Source organism: Trypanosoma cruzi, genomic scaffold, assembly GCF_000209065.1.
Source record: "Trypanosoma cruzi strain CL Brener 1047053517057 genomic scaffold, whole genome shotgun sequence".
Taxonomy (NCBI): domain Eukaryota; phylum Euglenozoa; class Kinetoplastea; order Trypanosomatida; family Trypanosomatidae; genus Trypanosoma; species Trypanosoma cruzi.
This window is the reverse complement of record NW_001849518.1, coordinates 203881-231663: the sequence shown is the minus strand read 5'-3', so window position 1 is coordinate 231663 and position 27783 is coordinate 203881. Positions and strand designations below refer to the sequence as shown.

Here is a 27783-nt window from a genome sequence, read left to right as displayed (position 1 = left end):
CCGAGGTGAGCACCATCAGTCTGGGACGCGCTGCACCGGATTTCTGCACACCGTCATTCCTTTCGAGGGTGTCGCCAACTTTCTTGTAAGTCCATGACTTTTTCGGTTTCCCCTCATGCACCTCCATTCCCATCCCCTTTTTCTTTTTTTTGCTGTCAGGAAGTTCCACAACATGGCTCCACCTCGCATTGTACACAGACTCGTAGTACCCCTCCAGTTTCTCCGATGCGCCCGTCGTCGTTGGGTTCCTCACCTCCTCAAGGGCTGCATCCAAAAAACTTCTAGTGATTTCATGAACACTTGCTTTTATCTCTGCAGTAGCTAATGACCACCCAAATAGAGTGCTTAAATGATTATAATGGAGCTTTATTAAATCTTCTTCCATATCTATTTCCTCCCGTAAAGCCCTCACGGCCCTCAAATAAGCATCTGATGCCTGTATTTCTTTCAATGCTCCTTTATCACGGATATATTTCTTGGGATCCTTGAAAAACTCCTTCAGCAAAACACTCCGATTTTTGTCCACAACGCCCCTGCCATCCAGTTCCTTCGTAAGAAAATCGTTCAGCTTCATTTCATTGACGCGAACTCTTCCTTTAAACAGTACGTCTTCGATATTAGTGGAAATGGTAAATTTCATTTCTTGCGCTCGTCTTAACCTTTCCTCTGCCTCACGCCTTTCTGCTGTCTGTACCTGAGTGAGTACTCTGTTTAGTTTTCCCCTTGCAAGAGAAGTGATCGTGTCCTTTACTTCATAGTCTCTCCATTGTTCAATCGAAAACACACTCTCGTGATGAAGCTTATTAATATCCTCCAATAGAATTTTCCTTTCCTTCAGCTCTTGGTACTCTGTTAAATTAAAAATAATTCTAAGAAGCCGCTGGTTTTGTACGTAAGCATCCGGCTCCTGAACAAACACCTGCATCGTCACGTTTTGGTCTTCATCAACGGTCGCCCTGCCGCCAACATAATTCCGAAGGAAATCATTCAGCTTCATGTCGGTGCTGAGAGTTTCTCCCTCCAGCAGAATGTCCTCTACGCTGCTGCTCATGGTCCACTTTGGTTGCTGCGCCTCCACTCCTCTGCGAGTTGCAGCGTCGGAACCATCGCCGGGGATGCCGCTTCGAGGCGCCATCACAACACCCGTGTGGTGAAGCATCCCACTCGCACCACCCAACTGCAGCCAGCAGGTGCCGCTGGCCCCAAAGGACACTCGCGGCTGTTTCGTCCCGCAGTCCCAATGGCGTTGGGCGCGGCACTCGCATGGCGGGGTGGTCGGTACGCCATGCAGCCGCACTGCAACGCCTGTCGGTGAAACAGTCAAGGCCCACCGCCTCCGCAGCAACGCAACGTGCAATCGACCACAACACCGCCACATTATCGTCCTTTTCTATTTTATTTTGTTTTATTCACGTTGTCGGTCTGTCTGCCCTATCACTAACACTAGTAATGAGTGTGCACCTTTGCAGAGGGTAAAGTAAAAAGAACAAAGAGAAAAGGAGGCACGATCCCACCGTCCCGATGCAACTCAGCACTCTCCTCCACCCACCACCATTGCCGCACAGGATACCGCAGTCACATCGCAGAGTCAACACCACAATGTGCACCACACCATCGTGCAGTGAACAATGGGCGAGACGTAGCCAGGCATCGCCCCGCTACATTTTACCACCACTCAAATCTTGCCTGCCCACACAAAAAGTGGCAAACGCAATCAGAGTGCACACAAACCCAATCAACACCCTCACTCGCTGAAGCACATTATTCGCATGGAGTGACAACATTTGAGGACACACCAGCAGTAGCTGGCTGCATGGAGTTTCTCTGCCAGTCCTGCAAAGGGACGCAACAACTCTGCGGAGTCAAAGTGACAGCCCCTCGGTGTTGCCCGCAGTTCACACGGCAGAAAAGAATTCCACGCACGCATAGTTCCGGATCCCTCGCTGTTTGAGTGCACATTAACAGAACGTAAGAAAATACCTGCGCACAAGAGGACGTTTAAATAAGTAAACTCTTCAGCCTGTTTCGTTTGACGGCGTCGGCGAGCAATCCCAAACAATCCAATCAAAGTGACACTCCGGACAGAATGGCTTCAGTTAATAAATAAAAATAATTGCGTCAATGCAAAAAAGCAACGGAAAGCTGGCGCATGAGATTGACAGTGACAACTGAGGTGCCGAGGAGCACTTCAGCGTACAACTGGTCGTCAGGCAGAGAGGACAAATAAAACAAAAGGGCAGCAAACCCTCTCGTTCAATGTTTTCTAACTGCAACAAGAGAAAACAGAAACTAAAAGGCACACAAAAAAAAAAAAGGTGTGTAGACAGTTTCCTTCTCATCGTAACCCCCATTTATCTCAAAGCTGGAGGTTGTCGAAGTGCAAGACATTATTCAAAACTGAGGAAAAAATTACATCTGAGACGTTTGCGTGATTAGTATCCGGAAATATTCTTGACGACAGTGAGGGAAACGCAGACGCCTTAGTTCCCCTCACCTTTGGCCTGACAAAAAAAAAAAATCCCACAAACATGCATTTGTATAGTTGTAGTAAAGCTTTACCTTAACAAATCAACAAAAGTATTAAAAAAGGGAATAATAAGCAGGAAAAATCCAGACGATTGCAAGGGCAAGGCATCTTCGCATTGGAATTATTGTACATCCTAAAGAAGAGCACTTGACAAGATAAAGACCATAAAATCATTCTGCGACCACACAGACAAACACACACTCACACACAATCATATCCCTCTCCCCCTGTTCAGTTTTATCACACCACACACAAATAGGCCCAAAACACTCCATCACCCAAGAAATGAATGCAGAAACAAATAAAAATATAAAATTGGTAATAAATAATAAATTAAAAAAATTACTGCCTCCCACCGCAACAGTTTTACTCACAAAAATTAGTCAATGCACAACTGCACATCAAGTTTCCGTCCCCATAGCTTCCATCGATGCGGCCAACTGAAGGCCAAAACTTTTTGGTGTGTGAATGGCTCGAAGGGAATGCAGCAGTTTTCCGGGTGTAATGGTCTGTCCCAATCATCTGATGTGACACACTTTGCCGTGTGCGGGGCATTCTTAAGAACGTTGTTCGTTGTGCTCTCTTCACCCTCCTCTATGGATGCAATTTCGGTACGAATGGAAATCAGTGCATCGGCCAAACGATCCAACTCCCGCTTTGACTCTGACTCTGTGGGTTCAATCATGAGTGTTCCCGCAACAGGAAATGCCAGGGTAGGTGAGTGAAGGCCATAATCCACAAGTCGTTTCGCCACATCTTCTGCTTCAATTTGTGCTGTTTTTTTTAATGGTCTTAAATCTATGATAAACTCGTGAGCGCAGAAATCGTTTTCCCCTAGAAAGAGAACTGGGCAGTGGCCGTCAAGACGCTTCTTTAAATAGTTGGCATTTAAAATCGCATACTCCGTGCATGTCTTGAGACCCCGTGAACCAAGCATCAACATTAATAAATAAGAAACTGGAAGAATAGACGCCGATCCGTATGCTGCTTGAGAGACTTGACCAAAAGGCTGGGAACCACCAACATTTTGAATAAAAACAGAATCTGGCAAGAATGAAGCCAGGTGCTGACGAACAGCAATAGGACCCATGCCTGGACCACCACCACCATGAGGAATTGAAAACGTTTTGTGAAGATTAATCTGGCACACATCGCCCCCAATACATCCAGGTGCTGTATAACCCACCATGGCATTCATGTTTGCACCATCAATATAACATTGCCCTCCATGGTAGTGCACCATCGAAGTAATGGCCAAGATTTACTTGTCAAACAAACCATAAGTACTCGGATACGTTATCATAATGCACAAGAGATTCTTTGTATGCTTTTGGCAAGAATTTTCTAAATCCTTCATGTCAATCCTTCCATCCGCCAAACACTTTATCTTTACAATCACCGTCCCTGCCAAGAGGGCCGAAGCAAAATTTGTGCCATGAGCACTTTCCGGAATCAAGCAAACATTGCGATGGCTCTCCTTTTTTGAATTATGATACGAGCGGACCACACGAAGAGCAGCATATTCACCCTGAGCACCACTATTTGGCTGAAGCGATACGGCATCTAAAGCGGTAATATCCCTTATTTTCTGCTCCAGATCCAAACACAACGCATCATGTCCTCGCGTTTGCTCCTTCGGTGCAAGAGGGTGAAGGTTGGTGAATTCTGACCACGACAAGGACAACATGGCGGCAGCTGGATTAAGTTTCACGGCACAAGAACCCAAGGGCACACAACCATGCATGAGACCATAAACTTTTCTATGAAGACGGTGAATGTACCGCATAAGCTCACTCTCACTTTTGTACTTTTGAAAGATTGAACGCCCAAGGAAGACAGATTTTCGTAACATTTGCAAAGGCATTGCTCTCTTTTGTTCTGCGAGTTTTGAAAGGACACCTATCACAGAAAGTTTTAGCCCTGCTGCCTCCAAGAGAGACACTACATGGCCCTCGGTAGTGGCCTCATCCACCGATATGGAGACGGTGCCATGACTATAATCAACAAAAATATTAATGTCTTTTTCCACGCAGCATGTCACGTAGTCTTCAGGCGTTATACCTTTTAAATTTACGGTGATGGTATCGAAAAATGTACCATTGACCACTGTATGCCCTACAGACTCTAAACCAACAGAAAGTATTTTGGCTTTTTTGTGCATTTCGCTCGCAATTTCCTTCAAACCCTCAGAACCGTGATAAATGGCATAAAATGCCGCAACATTTGCTAGTAGCGCTTGTGAAGTACAAATATTGGATGTGGCGCGTTCCTTCTTAATATGTTGCTCCCGCGTCTGAAGCGCCATGCGTATGGCCGGACAACCCGTCGAGTCTTTACTTTTATACCAATGACGCGACCCGGAATCAATCGCTTAAATTCCTCATTGACAGCAAAAAATGCGGCGTGAGGCCCCCAAACCCTAGTGGGACACCAAAACGTTGGGCAGATCCCAAAACAACATCGGCTCCCATTTCTCCCGGAGGTTTGAGAAGAACAGAAGCCATCAAATCAGTCCCACAACAACTGACGACACCATGTTGTTTTGCCTTCTCAAACAGTGTCGTAAAATCATGAAGCATCCCCATGGCATCTGGAGTTTGTACCAAAATTCCACAGAGTGAGGAATCGCTCCAATCAATCAAATTTGGATCACCAACAACGACCTTTATTTTAAGGGGCTCAGCTCTCGTTTTCACCATCTCTACGCAAGATGGGAAGACATCCCTCAATAATAAAAAAAGGTCATACGCTCCTTTCGACCATGATGAAAGGCAAGGTACATTGCCTCAGCACATGCAGTAGCTTGATCAAGAAGAGATGCATTTGCCAAATCCATAGCTGTCAAGTCTATAATCATGGACTGAAATTCAACAGGGACTCTAGACGGCCTTGAGATATTTCAGCCTGGAAAGGAGTGTATGGGGTGTGCCATGCAGGATTCTCGACAACGTTACGAAGTATTACAGGTGGTGTGCCCTGGCTCATCGTATCCTTGCCCAATCATGCTCTTTAATACCTTATTCCGTGAACCCAGTGAATGGAGAAGCGAAAGGGCATCCTGCTCGCTCATCGCCGGAGCCTCTTTTAAAGGACTTCGCAAAATATTCTCCGGGATCACAGCAGTCATGAGGTCCGACAGACTTTCTTTGCCAATTATTTGAAGCATAGAAATTGATTCTGCCGCTGATGGTCCAGTATGGCGATTGACGTCACTGTTTGTAGCAGTCCATCGTACAAACGCCAGTGGCAACGTGGAGAAATGATGGAAGCAACGATACATTATTATGTTGGATATGTGCTCGTCACCCTCTTTCTCTCTCTCTCGCGCACGCGTTAGTTTTCTTTTACTTTGGACAAAAAATTGGGCTTCACAGTTAAAAATCCACAAGAACAAATACAAAATATAATTTAAAAATAAAAATAAATTTAAACAATAATCAAAATAATAATAATAACCCATTAAAATAACAACAACAACAACAACCAAAAAGGATTGTCAAGGAAAATAAGCACGCATTTATATGAGCAATTCCAATTTTCATCCCCGCACACCACATATAGCCCCCGCGTCCCTTTATCCATGGACCTTCACGTTGGGTATTCACTAAAGTAGGCGTGACGAAGGCCGCCAGCCGCAGTCAAACGCTTTTGGGGATCCAGGCAAAGTAACCTTCGCAACAAATCCAATGCACATTCAGAGGCATCCGGGAAAAATTCACGGAGAGGAAGAGGACGCTTCGGCTCAAAGTGCACCTTTCCCCAATCGGGAAGCAGCACCGCCGATGGCCACGATGTGGGCGTCGGTGTCCCTAATACATCAAATATTCGTGACAACTGCCAAATATCTCCATCGCCCGCAAAAAGAGCACCACTGTACCCTCGTAGAAGTTCCGCAAATACGCATCCTGATGACCACACATCAATTTCGGGTCCGTAGTGTCGCTGGCCCAGAATTAACTCGGGAGCTCGGTACCACCTCGAAACGACTTCGTGAGTCATGGATGCCTCCGTATCCCATACACGACTGAGTCCAAAGTCGCCGAGGCGTAGTTCCCCCTCCGCAGTCAAGAAACAATTTGAAGGTTTCACATCTCGATGAAGAACACCTTCGCTGTGTATGTACGCCAACGCCAAAAGAAGCATTTTTAATAAAGACTTTGCCTCTAACGCGGGCAGAAGATTGCTGGCAGTTCTCCCTGAGAGGACTGCTGCCAAGTCAGTCTTGCAACGCTCCATCACTAACGCCAAGGAGCAGCCACACGGAACTACCTCATATGTCCGAATAACAAAAGGATGCACCAATCGCATTGCAACAAGTAGTCCCCTCGCTGTGGGATGCGGAATACCCTCATCGAGACGTGGAGTTGAGACGAATTTGATTGCGGCTGGCATTCCAGATTCCTTTACGGCTGCAGCACGAACGACGCCAAAGCGGCCCTCACCAATTGGGGGTCCAATAATAAAACGATCCATGTCAAGCGACCACCTCTCTCTCTTCTTTTTTCCTCTTCTTCACCCCTCTCCTCCATTCTACAACATCGTAAAAATATAAATGGAACACAAAAAATTGACTCAGGTGATGCCAAAATCCCTCCGCACCCAAAGGTCATGCTCAATGCCCCTCCCTAATGAGCACATGCATAGAAACTGAAAGAACTCCAATTTATCTCAAAAGAATCCATTTTTTGTTGTGGTGGTGGTAGTTATTGTTTTCTCCTCGTCGGAATCTAATTATTTCAAAACCTTTCTCGTATTTAAGACTTCTGACTCCCTATTCACAACAGGGGCAGTCGCACTAGAGTACATCTTTGCTCGAGCAAACAAACTCACTCTTTCAGTCCTGGGTTTCTCATGGCACACTTCCACCTCAACAGGGGGAAGGAGGAAGAAGTGAAGAAGACTGCTGCTCTTCCGTGGAATATTTCGGTGTGGCTGTGGCCACATCACCCTCATTTTTGGCTTGCAGTTGTGCCGCACGGTCCTCAATCAAAAAAGTGAGACTGATCCATAGTCGTGTTTTCAGTGGCAATAAGATCATCTACACAGACAAGAAATCCCTTAGCGCCTGTGCTCAATGCACACTCCCGAGAATCATCCGCACAACAACCGCCTGTATGCTCCCTCACCACCAATGATTGATTGAGAGAGTTCTTTTTCCGCAAGAGCTCATCACGTAGTTTATTAACGGTTGACGCGCCACCCCTCTTGGCTGCTACTCGTAAAGGAATGGAGTGAGTTACCCACCGAACTGTCGCATTGGGGATGCTGCTGTCCGTCTTTAGACACTGATTCGTCCGGTACGTTTTTATCTCTGTAAAAGACTCGCGTGAACGGCCCAAACCTCCCTCTTGCGTGCGCCGCCAAAATGCATCACACCGTTGCCTCTTGCTTCTCAGAGATATGAAGGCGGCGCATGTTCGGCTTCACGATCGCTGATGCTCTGCTCGCTTTCCCCCGAGTCATCCGGAGATAAAATCCGTCCACTTGTTGTTGCATTTTGTGAAAATGCGTTTGTTATACCTGCGGCACCCGCGCTCTCCTCGCCACCAAGAGGAACGCTGTCGCCAGATTCCTTCCTCGTCCTCTTAAACTCCTTCAGAAAAGCGGAAGCGTCCATTTTCTTCAAACGTAAAAGGAAGAAAAAGAAAAAGAAAAGAAAAAAGAAATGAACATCTGCTTAGATGAGGTCGTTGACGTCCTTTCCTCAGAAATGTGAGAGGAGGGAAACACAACAAAATGGGAGAAGACAATTTAATCACACATCGCTCTGCATCAACGCGCTCCAAAGAAAAATTATCCTGCACTCATGCACACGCAACAAAAGCCATCAGACAAATAAATCGACAATAGCCAAACTCGTCGTAAAGTAGCAAAGCTGCAGCCTTAATTTAGTGCCCCTTTTAGCCGCCGGACTCCCCTGCACCGCGTGAAGCGCAATGAAGGAGGCGGGTGGGACGACAGAAAGAAACTGCAGCCGCCACCTTCCCGCGCAGCACCATCAAAATTCGCCCCCACGACTCGCACATTCGTTCCAAAAAGTTTCTAAAAAAAAAAACTAAAAACGCTGCAAATCAATAAATATGAGATGTTTTGAACACTGCGGATTGCAAGGCCGAGCACTCACGTATTCCACAGGAGGGCGGACTGGCATTTCAATTAGAAGGACAGGAATTCATAAGTTTTTCCTCCTCATTTTGTTTCTCCGTGAGTGCGAAAACGCAGACGAGAGAAAACCCACAGTTTTTCAACGAAAGAAATTCTTTTAACACAAAAAAAAAAAAAAAAAAAAGAAAGACGGCAGCCAAATGAGGGTCATTTTTTTCTTGTCGATTTCGTCAGCGTCTATTTATATTTTTATTTATATTTTTTTTCCGCAAATTGTGCCAGAGACAAAAGAAAAAAAAAAGAACACCAACAAATAACACACGCGGAAATTACAAAAACACAAAAACACGTGAAAGTAAAAATAAAAAGGCAACAAATAACATATCATATCGTCCTTATTTTCACTGCAGAGTTCTCTACGGAAAAAAAAAACCCTCAATAGGATCATCATCGTGCGCATGTTGCAGCTCGGAAACAGAGAGAGTCGAAAGAACCAAGTGTTTACAATGAGATGCCACATCACTCGCATTAGCCTCATTCTCTATAACAATGGTTTCACTTGAGAACCTCAGTTTTTGCAGCAAAATCTCTCTCGCAGCCGTTCTAATCGACTTGAAAGATCCACTGTCCAACCTGAGGTGCACATCCACCAAACGCTTAGCGAGCATCAACATGGTTTCCCCATCACTCACCGTAACTAAAATCACCTGAGACCTCGTGGCTGATACATAAATAAGAACATGAATTACGTCAGAGCCCCTGAATACCGAAGGTTGTCTTGCGGTGCAGCAAGAAAGGGAAGGCTACCGGTGTGTTGCCCATCATCCATAGAGGAGTATACATCTGCAACAGCAGCAGAAACATCGTCGTCGTCATCATCCAAATCAGTATCGTCAGCATTCTCCTCGTCGGGAAATGTATCTGCGGTATTTCGATCTTCTTCTCTTCGTGGCGTCCAAGAGACAACAATTGTTGCCTGGGCAGATTCAGTAGTCAAACGATCGGACTCGCAATTACAAGCATTCACACTGTTCAACTCTTTATGGTGGCTCTGAACACTAGCACAGGACGGATTTGTAGCTTGCGGTGTTTTTCAAAAAAATTCAAAACATTTGCGGCACACCCGTCGTCGTTTATTTACATGAAGCTTTTGTAATTTAACAAAAAAGCTCGAGCATGACGCACAGAAAATACCGCCACAGTACCGACAATGATGACGCCTGCGCCCAAAATTAAATTTGACCTCACATATTTCGCACTTCTGTATTGAGCTATCAGACTTCCATTCGCCTACTACCGATAGCCTGATCGACATATGCCATAATTTATTTCTACTGCATTTATTAAGACATAAAAAAGAATATGTGCATACAAATACATATAATAATATCACACGTGAGGGACATCCGTAACAGTAATGATAAGGCCAACCATATAAAGGAAGCTAAGCCGCAGACACACACACACACTATATATATATAGGGAGAGAAAGAGACAGAAAGAAAAAACAAGGGGAAAACATTGTTGTTGCTTTTTGGTGTTGTTTCGTTCCATAAAAATTGCCTCTGCCATCATGTGCAGCACCTTCAATCACGGCCCCAGTGAGTCCTCACCATCACTCTTTTTTGACATGGAAGACAATGGCAACCGAGAAATATCCGCCTGAAACGGTGAAGAAGAGTCCCCGTCGTCACTTCCGCTCATGGAGTCTTCAGGCAGGCTGCCATTTGCGAAGGAGTTGTGGATCATATTTCTAAGAGTGTCGCGCGCAACTGGCCTGAGACGGTGAAGAAATTCATTCAACATGTTGTAGTGGCCAGGGGCTGAGCCGAGCGAAGAGTCGCGGATGGTCACGTCAAGTTCATACGGCGTGAGAGGTCGATCCATTTCCCAGCCACCAAGAACCAAAGGAGTGCAGCGAGCAGCAGCAGCAGTATAGGGTAAAGTGGCACGTGGAACCGCAAAAAATGACGGACAATCAGATTTGCCTGTTGCCGAGGCAGGGCGCATACGCGGCCAAGATCAGTGCGGAGCACAACCGATTCCAGAGGATGAGGGTGCGGCGCCGCCACGCCGCGAAGATATCGCCAGTTTGGGCTGGATGAAGCCCCAAGTTTTTCCACACGGACTTCCAGAAGCGTAGTGAAGCCACGGCGTAAGGCTTGATATTAGTCCTCCATATTTTTGGATTAATTCGGCTCGAAGCAGGCTGTCTCCTGGTGAGGCAATGTGTGTGCTTTGTGTGCTGCTTCTGCGGCGGACTCGGCTTGTTCCATTTCGTGTGTCCACATCGTTTTGGGGTGTCACGGCTGCCGCGCGGGATATGGCGCTCAGCTGCTCGTACGATGCCTCTGCAGATGTCCAACCATGTGGACGCGGTGGCAAGGAGTGTTTCACACAACGAGGTGAAAGCAGGCCAATCCGCCTTACGCAGGGCAAAGGTGGTTTTCTTCCGTCGAGGCAGCGTGTTTGCTAGTCGCGGAGTGCCATCATCCATCCCCGCTGAGTAAGATATTAAGCGGTGGTCCGAATCCATGTAGGGGGTGGATTGCCAGTGGGTGACACGTAGTACGCGATACGCAGTCACGTCAGGGGACGAGACATTACGATTTGTAATCCGCGTTGCCTGCACCGGGTCATTTGCCAGTTCAAAATTGAAATCAATTAAAATAGCGGCGAAGTTTTCTCCTCCAGTCGTTGATGGTATATATGATGGTCCCAGAGCTCATGATGTAAATTCAGGTCACCCGCGATAATCGCTGCGGGGTCCAAGCAACGGACGATATTGATAAATGCGGATTATTGAACAGTTTCCATGGGAAGTTTGTAGAGATTCGCCACGCAAATGCCGGGACAGCCCGGTGGAAATACACGGACAGCAATGGTCTCCAGGAGGTCAGTGCCAGGGAGCGACAGGCGCTCGCACGGCAGAGAGTGGCGCACCAGAATGGCAACACCACCACCGTGCCCAGTGCGGGACTGAAGAAAGTCATTATGGCCAGAAAATTTCGTCGCTAAGCCACCACGGTTACTTATTTCCTGGAAAATAACGATGTCAGGTGGACGCTGCTCCAATCGCGCAGCAAATGCAATATTTTTCACGGACGAGAGGTCCGCAATGTTGAGCTGCCAACTAGTGATGAAGCCATCCTCCTCGGGCCATGGTTCTTGTGGACGTCACCGCCACGGGTGATATCAATGAAGTGACCGCTGCGAAACGGTCGTGTAGTTCTGTCCGACAGTCTGCAGGCAGACCGCTTCAACTCCCCACACCGGGCATGGCGTGGAACCTTCTCGAGGGGTGAAGTCACCTTGGTCTCCGTCGTGCTCGCAGCAACGCCCTGCTGCAGAGATATTATACGCAACCAAAGCCTCAGCACCGCGAAATGGCACGGACCTCATCGCTGGAGTACACTGCAATGCCTATATCGCGTAATTGTCGTTAAGTTCTTACCCACAGTCACAAAAAAAAAAAGCAAATCATTTAGGGGCAAATAAAACCACAGCGGGGCGTCAAAAAACAAACAAACGAGATGAATGGTGAAACGCAACACTGCACGGCTGCCCACGCCGTGGCAAGCCGCGGGACATATGCTGGAAAGTAAAAAAAAAAACAAAGTTAAATCCGTCTTCCATTATGCATTCACTCAAAAACAAAAACAAAAACTGCACGCTGGTGCGTTTTTTTCGCCTGGGGATAAAAATAAATAAATAAATAAGATACACTCGTTATAGTCGTTTAAACCCCCGGTGCCCACACATTATTTATATTCCACTGGGACACTCGGCGTGTTTTCTTGCCCCATTCCATCGTCTCTTTTATTAGCCGGCGTCATCGGCGTGTGGCACACAATGCCGAGAGCGCCGATGATCACCTAAAAAGAGAAAAAAACACTGAGTAGATCCCGTAATTGTCGGACCACAAAAAACAAAAAAAAGAAAAAACACGAAAAAACGCGGTGCTGGCGCTAGGAGAGCATGATTCCACATGGAGAAAAAGGTCTGCGCAGCGAAGGGGATGTAAAATAAAATTAAAACCAGATAAAATGAACGGTGCATCCACAGAAAGCGGCAATTACTTAAAAGAGTGCGTGGACAGACGAATATGTTCCCGCTGGAAGCAGGAAGTCCTCACTGCAATTTCTCAGTAAAGGGCTAAAAAGCCGCTTAGCCCCAGCAGCAGAAGCAACTGCGACACGCCCCCACACATGAAGCCGTCACCTTTTCCCTTTTTTATCGTCGCTCTTCTTGACCATTTTTAGTTCATCGACACTCAGCGGACGGTCGTACAGAAAGACGTTCGTCACCGTCACATCGCTGCTGTTGATGTCTCCCTCGCCTCCACCAAAGTAGAAATGTGTGATTTCATGTCCCAGCGCCCCAAGTGTCGTTATATTCTCTGGGCTCCCCACAATCACACCATCCACGTACACGGAGCCCTTGTGGCCGTCCTGCAGCATGAGCGCCACCTGGTGTTCTTTCCCCGGCTCCCAAGTGGTGTTCGATGTCGTTTTCTTCCCATCGAACGCCGTCTCCCACGTTTTATTCATGCTGTACGACAGCCCAATGATATTCTTGCCGGCACCGTCCCCGAGACCCGCACCCAGCAGAGGAGTGCTCCCCTTCGCAACCTGGAGAATGGTCACCGTCGCCACAATAGTGAATCTGTGGTTCACAAAGCTGTACTGTCTGTTATCCTCCCGGCTGTTCACGGGCCATGTTGCCATGGACCCAGGCCCCGTGAATTTGAACCCATTTTTGACCTTCAATGCTTTCGTCACGGATGCATTCACGCAGCGGTAATCGTCGATCCACGTCTCACCATTGGCCGAATTGGACAGGAATCCAACCAGACCAGTCGTGGGTGTGGACGAAGCGGAGAAGGATGCGTCCAACTGTGCCCAAGTCCTCAGGACAGACTTGATCGTCTTCAGCTCCTCAGTCAGGCGGACAAGTGAAATGGCCTTGTCTTTTCCATGAACTCCCTTCGCTTGTAAAAGGTGCAACGCACCATCCGAGTACAGCATGGTGTTGTCAAACGTCTTATTTACAACACTGTCCACAGAAACCGGTCCGATGTGAAGCGTGCGGTTGTTATCCGTGACCCAAAGGTAGAGCGCATTGGGTTCACTCGCTTCGAAGGGATGGCTAGCTTTATGGGTGTACAGCATGACCTTCCTTCCCTCAATGGTCGCGGTGATGAGAGCTCCCACATGCAAACCTTCGTCCAAAGAAGCTCCTGATCGTGGCCTGACCCACACGCCTGGGAGTGTCCCGATGGCCTCCGTCCACGTTTTCCCCATGTCACACGACTCAAACACCTTGCGGCCACTCCCACAAAAAGCAACCATGAGAAGCTTTCCATTCTCCCATTCGGTGACGCGGGCGAATGCATTCCCCAGGAGATACGCCCTCTGGGAGCACCCAGTTGTTGCCTTTGCCCGCCGAGCAAATACTCATGGAGAAAGGGTGATTTTTCCCATTCGCCACCGTCAGGGGAAACACAAGCGTGTCATTCTGCATCAAAATGCCTGAGCCACCAGCAGTCAAAAGTTCCCTCAGGTGATCTTGAGTGTGTGTGGAGATCTGTTGTGAAAGTGAATTGGGTTCAGCCCAGTTGATCAGTGTACTCTGCACGCCGTCCTTCGACTGCGTGGCCACACCTTCAACCAGTTGAATATCCCAGCCACCTTTCTCCCACATCTCATCACCACTGCCATATCCTACAGTATCGCTTCCCACAAGCAGAAACACCTTATTGTCCCCTGCAATGGATGCGGGCCAACAAAAAACGCGCAAACGATTATTGCCATTCCTACTGCCAAGCACGGTGCGTGCACTCCACTCCTTCTTGGTGATCTCAGCAACAATGGACGGCCACGTCTCCGCAACCTTGATGTGCCCAGCCACAATGTCGGAAGACGAAATCCAAAATGAGTTATGTTCCTGGACTTTATACTCGAACAAGCCTTCAGCAATGGCAACCATCACCCCACCAGCACGGACAAGAGAGGGTGAGACAAATGCTTTCTTCACTTCAAATAAACCATCCCCATCTCTTGACACCACCTGCGTCTTATTCGGCACAAAAACGTCGATCTCCTGCGCCAGTTGCTCAACCCCAGACTTACTCTCCACAGCGTGTGCACCTCCACAGTCGCACAACATCATCACGACAAGGAGGAGAAACACCGTAAAATTAAATACACGCCGGGACATGTTGGGCCTCTGCGGCTCACTCTCTCTTCCTTCCCTCCTCCTTCCGCCGGATCCGGTCACGCGGCGAAGGTTGTGTGTGCGGGGTGCCTTCAATGCAGCAACAATTGAGAGCATACAAATATGTGTGCGTTTGTGCTGTTGGTCCTTTCAGAGTCTTCGAATTTCACAGTAGCGATTAGCGCCCAATTTCCTAGCGTGTCTCTGTGTTCAACAAGTGGAAAGGACAACGACAGCGGCAGAGAGGCAGTACAACAGCAGTACAAACCGCCACCACTCACAGCGAACCACAAAATGACCATCCCCGCAGTCAATATTCTACAGCACCCCTCAGCAGCATACAAAAAATAGGGGAAAATGTGAGCAGCCTCCCAATGGGGGACCGCAGGCTATGGTCCTGCAAACAAGACAAATGACAGGGGACCGTGTGTGCAGTGAGAAGCACGAGAGTTGCACTGCAACGACACGGCGGCGTGATACCCCGTGGGGAGCATCGATGCAGACCAGCACATTGACACAGGAAGAGTTGCTTCCCCCGCCGAGCAGAGAGGGAAACGGCCTCAACGTCCCAATAATGAGAGGTCGCCTGCACCTCCTCGCGGCAGCTGCAAGCTCTGAAGACACAAAGATGCAGGTGACGCTCTGCTGCACGCATGACGGCCGTCTCATCCTTCACAATGTCAACCGCATCCTGTGGCACCACACATCGCAGTGGACGCGTATAGTCTCCGTCTCCCTCCCTCCTTTCCCTCTCCCTGAAAACTCATAGGTGGCCGTGGCACACTCACCGAAATGTCAGAAAGCACTTGTGTTTCTTCTTCTCTCGCACACCGCACAGCAGCACCGCCAAACGCATGTCACTCCTCCTTTCGCGGATTCTCCTCAAACACGCCTCCCGCCACATTCATCAGCTCACAGGCACACAGTCCGTAAACGTCACGCTCTGCCGCCCCGCACGATGGTGCCGCACACACACCAACACGGCACCCCGCCACTCGGTGCAAACAGTATCTGGACACATAAAACAGGTTGCCCCAGTCAACGACAGACCCCTCCAAGCAGTGAGGCAGGACTCGTCGCTAACAATCAAACAATCAGCTCTTTGTTTCCTCCTTCCGCCATGCACGAGGTTCTGCCTGCCCCATGCATCATCCGTGACGCCCAGGCTCTCAATGAGCGAGCAAAACGCTATGCTCCCCTCGACTCAACGAGACGCCCTCTGAAGATTCTCAGCCAGTCGTCTCCATGGGCTGTGCATGAGGAGCACCACGGCAAGAATGCAGAGGAGCTAATATGCAAAACCCTCAACTCATTCCACATCAACAAGAAGTGTGGCATCATGCCTGGGCTTCACAAGAATGTCGGCTGGCGCTTCCCCGAGAGGCCTCCCATAAACACCGCACGTGGTCACAGTAAAGAAAAAGCAACGCCTCCAATATGGCTGTCACCCCGCGGCAAACATCAAAGCACAATCCAACAAAATGCCGCAAATCATCACATATTTCAAACAGACCATCGACAGCTTATGCGGCAAATGCACAGCACGGAAGAAGGTTCATGCCCACAAACACGCAGCGCACAGACACAAAGAAAGATAGTTAGGAGAAGCAGCACCCAAAGCCATTCTTTGTGGATGCAAATGATAATAACACCAAACACAGTGAAGCACCAGTCGGGCACCACATATGGGCCACAGACACCACCCACCCACCCATTCACTCTTCCTCCTCCCAATGGCGTGGCCCTCCTGCACCTCCACGAACACGCCTGTCCCTCAGTTATGTGTGCCTCTAACGCAAGCACTCAAGGTGCGTTTCGGTAATCCAAAATTCAGCACCTATGAAAAACAGAGGAAATGCTCGCAGAGGCCACACGGCTCCTCAACGCACCTTCCAAGCCCTCCTCACGACTCTTCAATGCAATGGAGACGAATACAGGCGGCTCTCGTGTCACAGAAGACGGCCAATGGGAGCGGTTTTCACAGCGCAGAAAATGCCAAGATGTGAAACAGAAGAGAAGGGAGGGTTCGCAGAGGGTGTCACCTGCCATGCCTGACGTGCGTCGTCTTATTCGTGCAACGGGGATCCAACGACACTGTTGTTGCGGTGCCTGCCCGTACGTGCACCTCACTCTCGCGCCAATGAACGCCTCAATGAACATCCTGCAGAGGGCAAGCAGCTGGCCATGCAAACAATCCCGAGTCTCGTCAACGTTCCAGCAGCCGCTCCTTTGGCGAGGCGTCGCTCTCTTTCGTCCTTGTCTCCCGTGCGCCATCCTCGTATGAAATGAAAATGCCTTCCACAACTGGCGTCACCAAGCACCTCCAAATAAATTAGGAAGGATTCACGGCCTCGAGAAAAAGCATCCAAAGTGGCAGTCAACGTGAACTCAGCAACGCATGTCATCTTCTGCAGCCGCGTGCATTGCAACTCCCCTCAGCTGCTCGGTGCCTCTTCCTTCCTTGTAGACCCAAACCGCATAGTACTCTTTGATTTGCTCGGATCCTCCACAGGCTCATGTAACCGTGTCCACCACGCCCGCGCAGCTCGTGACTGCATCACGTCTTCGTCCACTTCTGCGCCACCGAATAGCATGAAATAGGGATCCAAAACACCACATCCGCAAGGCAAACACACATGCATCGCTCCAACGGGTGCCACTGTAAGAAATCACACGACAGCGCACTATCTCTCGCTCTCCCATCAACAATTTGCCGTCAACAACATCAACGGCATTAAGAAGCAGCCTCGGGGCAATCCCTGAGCGCCATCCCCACCTCGGCGAGCGACCGACTCCGGGAACCCCTGCACTCCAGTGCCGTTCCGGGAAAGAACTCCTGCCATCGCCAACCGTGTTCCCCTGTCGCGTTGACACACGGAGCCCGCTTCAGAGAAACAACAACACGCTCCATTCAAAACGTGGCTATGAGAGTGCATGGCAACAGGCGCAGGGCGCACCCTCTCAGTTTCCATTGCCGACAAAGTAAAAGAGCATCACTGCCGACTTGCTGCAGCACGCACGGTTGTGCCTCTGTTGTCCTCCCCCGTGTTTTTTCAATTACATGGCCCGTGCTGCGGCAACGCGTGCCCCCAGACCTCTTGGTGTTTAAAATGTGCCCCAGCACAAAGCAGCTGGTCCGGACGCTTGTAGATGCCGTCAGCCCTGCGCCAACAAAAACAACGATCCCGTGAGGGAAACATTGCTGGCTCCTAAATTCCTCCGACAATACGGAGCAATTGGCCCTGGCGCCGCGATGAGGCAGTCAAGCATGAAATTGCAAGGGGAAGCAACGATGACGCAGGCACAAGGAAGCCATTCCACCCTCAATTGAATACGGCGCCCCACTCCAGGCAGTCACACGGAGAGCACTGTTTCCACAAAAGAACTTGGTCGTCGTCCATCCCTTAAAAATGCTTCGTTTAATGATGAGCCTTAGAACAAAAAAAAATAAGAGGAAATGAACAACGTAGTCATACTTCATCACCGCTGGCCATAATCATTCTCTCATAACAGAGCAATTTCCCTACTATGCCTCGTATGCACACACAGAAATCCACATGTATGAAACAACCCGCAATGTTTTTCTACCAGAAACCAAACTACCCCGTTCCCTCCATAATTTCTTCTTCTTTCACTGTTACGATCGCTCGCGTTGGACAGCTTCCGCATCCGTGTGTGATGCTGCCACCTGATGCTGCTGCATCTGCACTGTATGCACACACAGGCATTCAACCATATGAAACAAGCCCCAATATTTGTTACCAGAACTCAAACTACCCCCGCAATTCCCCAATTTGTTTTCCTATTTATTCCTTTAATTACTCCTCAATTCTAAGGCCTTCTTGGGGCGTCTTCGGATGATATTGACACTTGGTACTGGCGTACCTTTTCGTTCCAGAACGCCGCAATTTCATTGTTGTCCGCGCCGCTCACACTATCGAGATTGACGACATCACATCTCTGCCAGTCATTCATCGGCGTGCTGTCTGCGTGCTGCACGTAAATCATCTCCCACGACAGTTTTCGGGACAACTCGTCCCAACCATTAAAATATTCCGCCAGATACTCAGTGAACTGTCTCACAGTGCTGGTTGTGGTGCGGTGCTCACCCGCCGTAGCCATCCGCAGCCCAACCAGCGCCATTGGATTTGACTTCACAAAGAAAAAGGCGTCCACCAGCGGAAAGTTTTCCACCTCCGTTACGTACAGCACCCCGCACTCCACATCAATCCTCTCAGAAACGTGTTCCAGTGGCGGTAAGACATGGTGCCTGGCGGAGCGCTCCTGTGAGTACACCGCCAGCGCACAGCGGTGGGACTGACGTTGTGGTGATGGCCTCAGCTCCCTCAGTCTGCATTCTATTGCACGCACAAAAGATCCATTCAAAAATGCAAACACGGTGCACCTTCCAAAATTTTCTGGTATGAGATAATCCGTCAGCCCCGATATGAGTAAATTAAAATAATGCTGCTGCATTAACTTCGCCGACTTGAATAATGTTTTATTTCCGAGGTAAGCAGACACCGGTAAATTGAAAAAAAATTCAGAACCGGAATTTTCACCTCGTACTCGGACAACCCTCGCAAGCCAGTAGAGCACCTTCATATGATCCCAGGATCCACCACGTCCCAAACCACTGTATTGCAAGATTACAGAAGAGGTCGCCTCATCGACGATCTTGTGACACCGTTGAACCCAATTATAATACTTTCGCTCGTCAAAGATATAACGTGGAATAGGTCCCACTTCATCCATTTGGCCCTTCACCACATGCCAGTACTCCGCTTGCTCCCGCACGGGCTGATGGCGCCTCATCCAAACGCACATCGCCTTCACATCGCTTTCACCAGGGCAATTCATAACTATTTTTGTGGCATCGCCCCACTTCACCCATTGTTTGTAGTTCCTCTCGAGTGGGGGTGACACCAAAACCATGCCCCATCCCCTGGGAGGCAAATCACCAGACGGTGCACCATCCGGCTCTGCCACATCGTAAATAATATACCCCTTCATCCCACGTTCAGAAAGACTCCTCACGACAGACGCATTACTGGAGTCGCCCATGTATGTCGACACCGTCCTGCTGGTCTTGTCAAACAAGAATGTTCGATCCGCAATAAAGTAAACAACCATTGGGAGCTGCTCCGCATCGCAGTGCAGCAGCTGGTAGAGGAGGTACGAGCCGGCATTCATCGACTTCCCGATCCCGGGCGTCCCAATCAACACACGCCGCTCAGGCCCAAAGTCGGCCTCACCGTGACTGCTGGACCACGCGGTTAGATCGCCCTTGACGATCTGCCACACTCGCTCCACCTCACAGTTCACGTAGCAGCCACGAGTGGATTCATCCTCCTTCCACGAGTACGGCCATCCCTTGTCCGAGGTGCGCACCATCAGCCTGTGACGTGGTACACCGGACTGCTGCGCACCGTCATCCTTTCTAGAGTCATGCAAACTACCCTGTCGTTCCATGACTGCGGTGTTTCTCCTTTCCCTCGCATCCATTCCCGTCTACTCGCCGCCAGGAACCCCCACAACATGATGCCACCTCGCATTCTACACAGACTCCGACAATCCCTGCAACAATTACCCTTCCACCAGACTGTAAATAGCCCACATTAATCGCCGCACCTCATTCGCCCTTCTGCGAGTCGTAGCGGGTTGATCTGTGTCGCTGTGGGTCTCCGGCCTCGCTCCCCTCCGACGATCTCCCCGCGGCACAGTGGGCGCAGGGCCCTCATGATCGCCATGCACTCTCTTGCGCTTTCCACGCATTGTTTCCCCTTGTCCCCGCAGTTGGCTCGCGTTAAAGCCGAACACTGTCCACCAATCAAAGGAGGAAAATGAGAGAGATGGGAACAATAGGCATAGTCCCGACGGGCAGCCAAAACAATAGAGTCATCCATACAGTGTGACGGCAAAGCGTGCGATGCACAACACATGCACAAGGACCACCACAACGACGGCGAGTGGCTGCCATTCACCCAGCACAGTGTTGGGAAAAGCTAACAACAAAACCAACAACACCGTGGTAGGCGCGGAGGGTTCGCCCACGCATTCCGCTCGCCACGGTCCCCGCACCCGTGTGGCACCGCCCTTACCGCAAACACTCTGCAAAAATACATGTAGGCATAGCCCCTAACACAAAAAAGTGGGAAAAGAATTCGGTGCAGCGACGGCCACACGCAGACACCCCAATTCATACATGCCACAGCAGCAATGCATCATGAAAAGCTCCCGCACAAGGTATATATATATAGAAAATTTCTGCAATTCGCACACCACAAAAGAACCATGACGCTCTTTTTCCCATTGCATCCGTCATTCATATTCCCAATGCGTAACCCCGCAGATACCGCTCCCTCATCGTAAAAACAACTGCCTCGTTGTGGTGTCGTCGCGCAGCAACCCGCCTGGATGGAAACGAAGGGAAAATCAGGCGTCCGTCCATATGGAATGAGAAAGAACTCCAACAAAGTGTCCTATTTGACGCAAACGCTCCGCGGCCAGTGCCCGGTGTCGTGTGCGGACCCCGCGAGGAGTTTGTGGGCACGCCACTGTGCCACACGGTGTGCCCCCTCGAAACGCAACATCAGGCGTGTCTCCTTCCGGTCGCACTCGTGGTGGTGGCGGCATCCGCTGCCTCGCCGCGTGCTGCTGGCGTCGGTTACAATTCTGCAGAGTGAGAGAGAGTGCCCGGCAGAAGCGGTGCTGGGTTGGGTGGGCAATGCCCTCCGCGGCGAGACACCCAGAGCGACTCTTGACCGCGGCGCTCACGCACTTCCTTCCGCTCCTCTCCATCCATCCGGCAACCGCACAGCCGCCGGCACATTGTCTCCGAAGCAACACACACGTGAAAACGTGGCAGCATATTTCCCAAGAGAACAGAGTGACAGCCACACGCTGCAGCCATCGTGCCGACAAGTCCGGCGCGGTCGCACCCACACCCACAGCAGCCGACACACACACAAAAAAGAGATCTGACACTCCGTGCCAAATCCTCGTGCGTGATGGTGCGGCGCCCAAAAACAATACCGCCAAATGCCGTTCATCATTTCCACAGAGGGCGAGAGCCACGGCGCACTCTCACTCCCTTCCTTCTCTTCATTGCCACGGAGTGATGCAGCAGCAGCCACACGCAGCTTCCACCACCGCGTGCAGGAGAAGCATACAACTGCACCGCAACATGTACGCCGTGCGGTTGTGTGCCTGCTGACACGCAAAGAAATAAAGAAAAAAAAAAAGAGAGCCACGCACGTGAAGAAGCACACAAAAACACGCAGCAGAGGTGCAGGACGGAAAAAAAGAGAGGGACAAGTCCAATAAGGCTCAGCATGGCACGGCAGCCCAACCAGCGTCAAACCACAACACGCTTGCGGAAAATAAAAATTAAATTTAAAACAAAAAAAGTTAAAATAAAAAAAAATCGCCTTGGAAAAGTTTTCAAGTCCACAAAAAATAACACAGTAACGCGGAAAAAGAGAAAAAAAAAAATGGTTGCATATTCTTCCTGCAAAAGTAAGAATATATTTGCTTCAGCCGTTAAACCCTGTGGTGTCCACACAACACTTACATTTCATTGGGACACTCAGTGCGTTGCTGCACATCTAGCCCCCCTTTTTTCATCGCTCCATCGTCGTGGCGCTTAATGCCGAGTGCACGTGTCATCAACATACGGAAACATTAAAGACATCCCACCCGTCTCAAAAAGTTACACTATATATATATATATAAACAAATGCCTTGCGGTGCACTCCCCGGAGGGAGAGCACACCCTTCGTAAAGACTTCCACGGGCAGAATGAAGTAGTCAAACCAGAAATAGAAAAAGATAAAATAAAGGGTGCGTCCACGCAAAAAGTCAATTATTTCGGAGGGTGCGTAGAGAGGCACATATGTTCCCACTGGTGGCAGGGAATCCCCACTCCGACTTCTCAGTAAAGGACCACAAAGCCGCTCAGCCCCAGCAGCAGCAGCACCCGCGGCACGCCCCCACGCATGGAGTCGTCACCATTACCTTTTGTGGCGTCGCTTTTCTTGACCATTTTTAGTTCATCGTCACTCAGTGGGCGGTCGCACAAAAGACCTTCGTCATCGTCACATCGCTGTCGCTGTCGTCGTCGTCTCCCCCAATGTAGAAGTGCGAAACTTCAGCCCCACGCGTCTTAGGTGTTGGTCTCGTTTCCAAGCTCCCCACAAGCCGGCCATCCACGCACACGGAGCTCCTTGTTGCCGCCCTGCACCGTCAGCGCCACCTGGTATTCTTTCCCCGGCTCCCAAGTTCTGCCATGTGCAGTTTTATTGCCGTCAAACATTATCTCCCACTTACCCTCAGTGCTGTGCGACAGTCCAATGATAGTCGTGCTGACCGGTGAGGCCAGCACCGCACCCAGCAGAGAAGTGCTCAACCTCGGAACCTTTTGTATGGCCACCATCGCCACAAGAGTGAAATCGCGGCTTACAGAAGTGTACAGCCCAGTTCTCTCCTGGCTGTTTACGGGCCACGTTGCCCCGGGCCCAGGCCTCGTGAATTGAAACCCATTTTCAACCTTCACTGCATTCGTCACCGTTGCATTCACGCAACGGTAATCGTCAATCCACGTCCCGTCACCACTGGCTGCATTGGATAAGAGTCCAACCAGACCAGCCGTGGGCATGGACGAAGCGGAGAAGGAGGCATCCAGCTGTGCCCAAGTACTGAGGGCGGACCTGATCGTCTGCAGATCCTCCATCAGGCGAGAAAGTGAAATGGTCCTGCCTGCTCCAATAACCGCATACTGCGAAGGGTGCAACGCACCATCCAAGCACAGCGGGGTGTTGGCAAACGTCTGACTCTCATCATCCTCCACAAAAAACAATCCAACATGAAACGTGTGGTTGTTGTCCGTAAAAAAAGTTAGAGCGCATTGGCTCTTTTCTCCCCCGAGAGTTACCCTCTCTGGGTGTACAGCATGAGATCACCTCCCTCAATGTTCGCGGCGATAAGGGCTTCCACACGCAGGCTCATGTCCCAAGAGACTCCTGATTGTGAGTTGACCCACACGCCTGGGAGTATCCTGACAGCCTCCGTCCACGCGTTCCCCATTTCATGCAACTCGTACAACTTGCGGCCACTCTCAAAAAGAGCAACCATGAAAGGTGATCCCTCCCATTCGGTGGCGTGAGAGTCAAGGCATTCCGCAAAGGAAATGCCTTCTAGGTGCACCCAGTTATTTCCGTTGTCCGTCAAATAAATGGTAATGGAGAAAAATTCACGCTTGTCATTACTTGCCGCAAAAGAAAACACAAGCATGCCATCCTCCATGAAAGCACCGGCGCCAGCAGTGGGGAAACGCTCCTTCGCGTCTCTTTTATTCCGAGGGATCTTCTTTTTTAACAGCAATTTGGGTTCACTCCAGTTGATCGGTTCACTCGGCTCGCCATCCCTGGAACGAGTGGCCTCACCCACAACCAGTCGAATGCCTGATTCAATTACGTTACAACTCTTTTTATCTTCGTATTGCTTCTATTCATAGATTCCCACAAGTGGAAACGCCCTCTTGTCCTTCGCAGTGGTTGTGGGTTGGCGCGCAACACCCACACCTCCCGTTTAATTCACTGTACTCAACACCGTGTGCGTCCTCTATGTAACCTTAATGGCCTCAACGACAAGAGAAGACAAACCCCACGCAGGGTTGACGTACCCCGCAACAAAGTCAGCTGGATAAACCTGTTTTGTTGGGCAACGCGCCAAAGTACCCTCAGCAAGCACAGCCATTACTCCACCAGCGCGGACGAGAGAGGGTGAAACAAAGGAATCCCTCAGTTTACTTTCAGACCCATCTTTTGGTTTTACCGGCGTCTCCTGCAGCACAAAAATTTCGGCAAATTGCAGCAGCTGCGCATCCCCTGACATACTCCCCACAGCGTGTGCACCTCCACTGCCGCAGCAAACCAACACAACAAGAAGCGCCAGCACGGCAGAATAGAAAAGATGCCGGGACATGTCGGGCCTCTGCTGCCCACTCTCTCCATTCTTCCGCCGGATCTGGTCTCGCGGCGACAGTTGTGTGTGCGGGATGCCTTCACAGCAGCAACACGTGAGAGCATATAAATATATGTGTGTGGGCGGTGTGTGTGTGTGTGTGTGCATTGTATTTAATATTAAGGTCCGTTTTTTTCTCCCCTGTCATTTTCTTCTTGTGTTGTTGCTTCTGCATTTTTTTTTTATTTTTTATTTAGGAGCTTGTGAAAAGAATGATCGTGGGAGAGCTGGTTAACTTAATTAATGTATGTTTATATCCTGGTAAATGAATGCATTCTTTATGATACTCTCTACCGTATGAATCTTTTGGGAAGAATACGAATTTGTAGGGGCAGGGAGCCGATAGAGGCCAGAGTATTTTATTTTTATTTTGCCATCCCACCCACCTCCTGTTTATTCCCACCACGCGGCGGGGTCTTGTGGTTGGAGGACCCCAAAGTCTGCCACTTCGTAAGTAATAATATTTAAATCCTAGCTGAGGACAAAATACCATGCAAATGGTCAATAGAATTTATTTATTGAATGAAAAGAAAACATTGAGGCAATTAAATACCTCTGCGATAAAACCCTTTTCCCCTATCTTGTTTGGTTTCCATAGATAATTTCAGGATCCGGACAGCGGCACAGATGATTATTCAACGCGGAATTCTCCTTTTTTTCTTCCAAACGTTTATATATATATATATATATATATATATATATATATATATATATATATATATATATATATATATATATATATATATATATGAGGAATCAAAAGTGAGTTATATCCTGGTTTTTTTTTTTTTTTTTTTTTCGGGATTTGGACCGCCCCCAGATTCATCTGCTCATATAAATGAATTATGCCTCCCCTTCTTCCCCCCACATATCTTTATTTTGACATGTATTATGACTGGAATAGTGGTTTCTACCCTTGGCTTTTTATTATCATTGTTTATTATTATTTTACCTTTTTTTTTTCTTTTTTTTTTTTTTTTTTTTTTTTTGCGTTTGAATACAAGAGCATAAAAACAAAAGTAAAAATATTCATGTCCCATCCAAGTGAACCCAATCGCTTCTGTGAGAGAACAGACGAGAAAGTTGTAAATGTTAAGAAAAGCACAATTGTTCTTTTTGACTGGGAGGAACGTGATGGAACACGGTCGGAGGATTATTTGCCTTCTTCTGAACTGGATGTAACCCCTCAAGAAGACGACGAAGCCAGTGAAGAGGTTCGCATTGGAGTCATTGAAAACGCCAGTCTTTTTAAGTGCGCGTTTAATATATTTAAGGGAAATGTGGGATCTGCCGTTTTTCTTTTACCCACCTTCTACAAGGATTCTGGGTACATTATTTCCCCAATTATTGGATTGCTTATTGGGTCTATTGTTGTAGATTGTTCTCGATTACTCGTCCGCGCTAAAACAAAGGTAAACCGGAAATCCGTTTCAAATTATTTAGAACTTTGCGATTTTGTCCTTGGGAACCCCTTTCGCTATGTTCTTCTTTTGGCCTTGCTTTTGACACAATTCGGGTTTTGTTTGCTCTACCTACAGCTTTTTGGTGGATCTATGGCAAAACTGGTGCCAAGTTTTTCAGGAGATGATTATGTTTGGATGACCGTTATGTTTGCCCTTGTTCTTCCAGTGTCGTTTTTTAGCGACAACTTGTCGTTTCTCGCGATTATATCCATCATTGCCACAATATGTGTTTTTTTCGCGTTGATTTCTACAGCCGTTCTGTCGTTTATGACACTTCATGAAAAAGGCGTGGAACCGAGCACGACACGTTTTGGGACTTCTGTGCCACTTGGTTGGTTTAATAATATGGCAAATAATATGATGATGCTTGAGGGAATTGGTGTTGTTTTACCCGTTGAAAATTCATGCAAGAACAAACCCCGATTTTCTCTGCTGATCACCGTTGTTCTGTACCTGGTTGTTGGTTGGTATTTGCTGTATGGTTTGAGTGGATATCTGGCCCACGGTGAGGTGCTTAAAGTCTCGCTTGTGGATGCGCTTGATGTGAACCCATTTTCCATTGCTGTGCGTGTTGCATTTACAGTCAATATCATATGCACATATCCCATCCTTTTTATGCCCGGGATCTTGCAACTTGATTCACTTTTTGGGTGGCCCCCACGATCGCGGAAAGGAATCTTGATGAGAATTGTAATAAGTCTTATTATTTATGGTATTGCAATGGGTGCGGGAACTGGTGCTGTGAATATTGTTGTTTCTTTGATCGGTGCACTTCCAGCGGTAGTCATGTTAATACTATTACCCTCATTGCTTTCACTGTGTCTGGAAAACAGTGTCGAAGAACCTCATGAACCCAGAGTGACTTGGGTATACTGGCGCCACAACCTATTTGGCAGACGATGCACTTTAATAAGGTTACGTGTCTACATTTATTTATGCCTTGGCATTGTTATTATGGTTGTGGGGACACTCAGCGTTGTGAAGGGTTTAGTGGAGTGATTTTTCTGATTAGACGTTTTTTTTTTCTTTTTTTATTTTGCAATTCGATCTTTTTTCTTTTCTTTTCCTTTTTTTTTTTTTTTTTTTTTTTTTGCAATTCGCTCTTTTTATTATTATTATTATTATTATTATTATTTGTTTGTTTGTTTGTTTGTTTATTTATACAACCTACAATGTCTTTTGTTCAGCAGAAGACACAATTCGGGAAAAAATACAGGGTTATTATTACCGTTATTATTATTATTCAACGATGATGTCTTTATATATATATATATATATATATATATATATATATATATATATGCCTTTCTCTTCTAATGAAATTGTCACGTTACTTTTATTTTGTTTTACAGAATAAGCTACATGTGAATCTTTTTTCTTTTTAATTAGATGTGTTTACATGAAAAAAGGGAAAAGTTAAAATTATTATTATTATTATTATTATTATTA

At 48.3% G+C, this 27783-nt stretch overlaps 5 protein-coding genes and 4 pseudogenes across 5 annotated transcripts, besides 22 other annotated features; 1 reads left to right on the top strand and 8 right to left on the bottom strand.

Moving 5' to 3' along the window:
- Tc00.1047053504229.4 (retrotransposon hot spot (RHS) protein, putative) lies at positions 1 to 1378 on the bottom strand (the record flags this gene model as incomplete). Its single annotated transcript, XM_807126.1, has 1 exon — positions 1 to 1378. A coding segment is annotated over one exon (1378 nt), but the record flags the coding sequence as incomplete, so codon positions are not given.
- Positions 1 to 24970: a sequence feature (areas not merged during assembly with more than two copies in the genome that could not be assigned to a particular haplotype).
- Positions 2827 to 2872: a sequence feature (AT_rich).
- Positions 2907 to 5807, bottom strand: Tc00.1047053504229.20 (annotated as a pseudogene).
- Positions 5920 to 6016: a sequence feature (A-rich).
- Tc00.1047053504229.30 (protein kinase, putative) lies at positions 6116 to 7000 on the bottom strand (the record flags this gene model as incomplete). The annotated part of the gene is made up of 1 exon (XM_807123.1): positions 6116 to 7000. The coding sequence occupies one exon, from the start codon at positions 6998 to 7000 to the stop codon at positions 6116 to 6118; it is 885 nt and encodes a 294-aa protein (XP_812216.1).
- Positions 7259 to 7480, bottom strand: Tc00.1047053504229.37 (uncharacterized protein; the record flags this gene model as incomplete). Its single annotated transcript, XM_807127.1, has 1 exon — positions 7259 to 7480. The coding sequence occupies one exon, from the start codon at positions 7478 to 7480 to the stop codon at positions 7259 to 7261; it is 222 nt and encodes a 73-aa protein (XP_812220.1).
- Positions 8159 to 8192: a sequence feature (A-rich).
- Positions 8797 to 8820: a microsatellite.
- Positions 8871 to 8898: a sequence feature (AT_rich).
- Positions 9048 to 9947, bottom strand: Tc00.1047053504229.44 (annotated as a pseudogene).
- Positions 10322 to 11788: a mobile genetic element.
- Positions 12330 to 12351: a sequence feature (AT_rich).
- On the bottom strand, positions 12850 to 14967 carry Tc00.1047053504229.50 (annotated as a pseudogene).
- On the bottom strand, positions 18680 to 20353 carry Tc00.1047053504229.70 (retrotransposon hot spot (RHS) protein, putative; the record flags this gene model as incomplete). The annotated part of the gene is made up of 1 exon (XM_807124.1): positions 18680 to 20353. One exon carries the CDS (start codon positions 20351 to 20353, stop codon positions 18680 to 18682), a length of 1674 nt encoding a protein of 557 aa, XP_812217.1.
- Positions 22228 to 22274: a sequence feature (A-rich).
- Positions 22781 to 24979, bottom strand: Tc00.1047053504229.100 (annotated as a pseudogene).
- Positions 24946 to 24976: a microsatellite.
- Positions 24971 to 25592: a sequence feature (haploid, non-Esmeraldo-like haplotype).
- Positions 25045 to 25067: a sequence feature (AT_rich).
- Positions 25067 to 25507: a mobile genetic element.
- Positions 25543 to 25621: a microsatellite.
- Positions 25593 to 27783: a sequence feature (heterozygous, Esmeraldo-like haplotype).
- Positions 25650 to 25670: a microsatellite.
- On the top strand, positions 25717 to 27333 carry Tc00.1047053504229.110 (amino acid transporter, putative; the record flags this gene model as incomplete). Its single annotated transcript, XM_807125.1, has 1 exon — positions 25717 to 27333. The coding sequence occupies one exon, from the start codon at positions 25717 to 25719 to the stop codon at positions 27331 to 27333; it is 1617 nt and encodes a 538-aa protein (XP_812218.1).
- Positions 25825 to 25860: a microsatellite.
- Positions 27350 to 27426: a sequence feature (T-rich).
- Positions 27441 to 27469: a microsatellite.
- Positions 27472 to 27494: a microsatellite.
- Positions 27594 to 27636: a microsatellite.
- Positions 27756 to 27783: a microsatellite.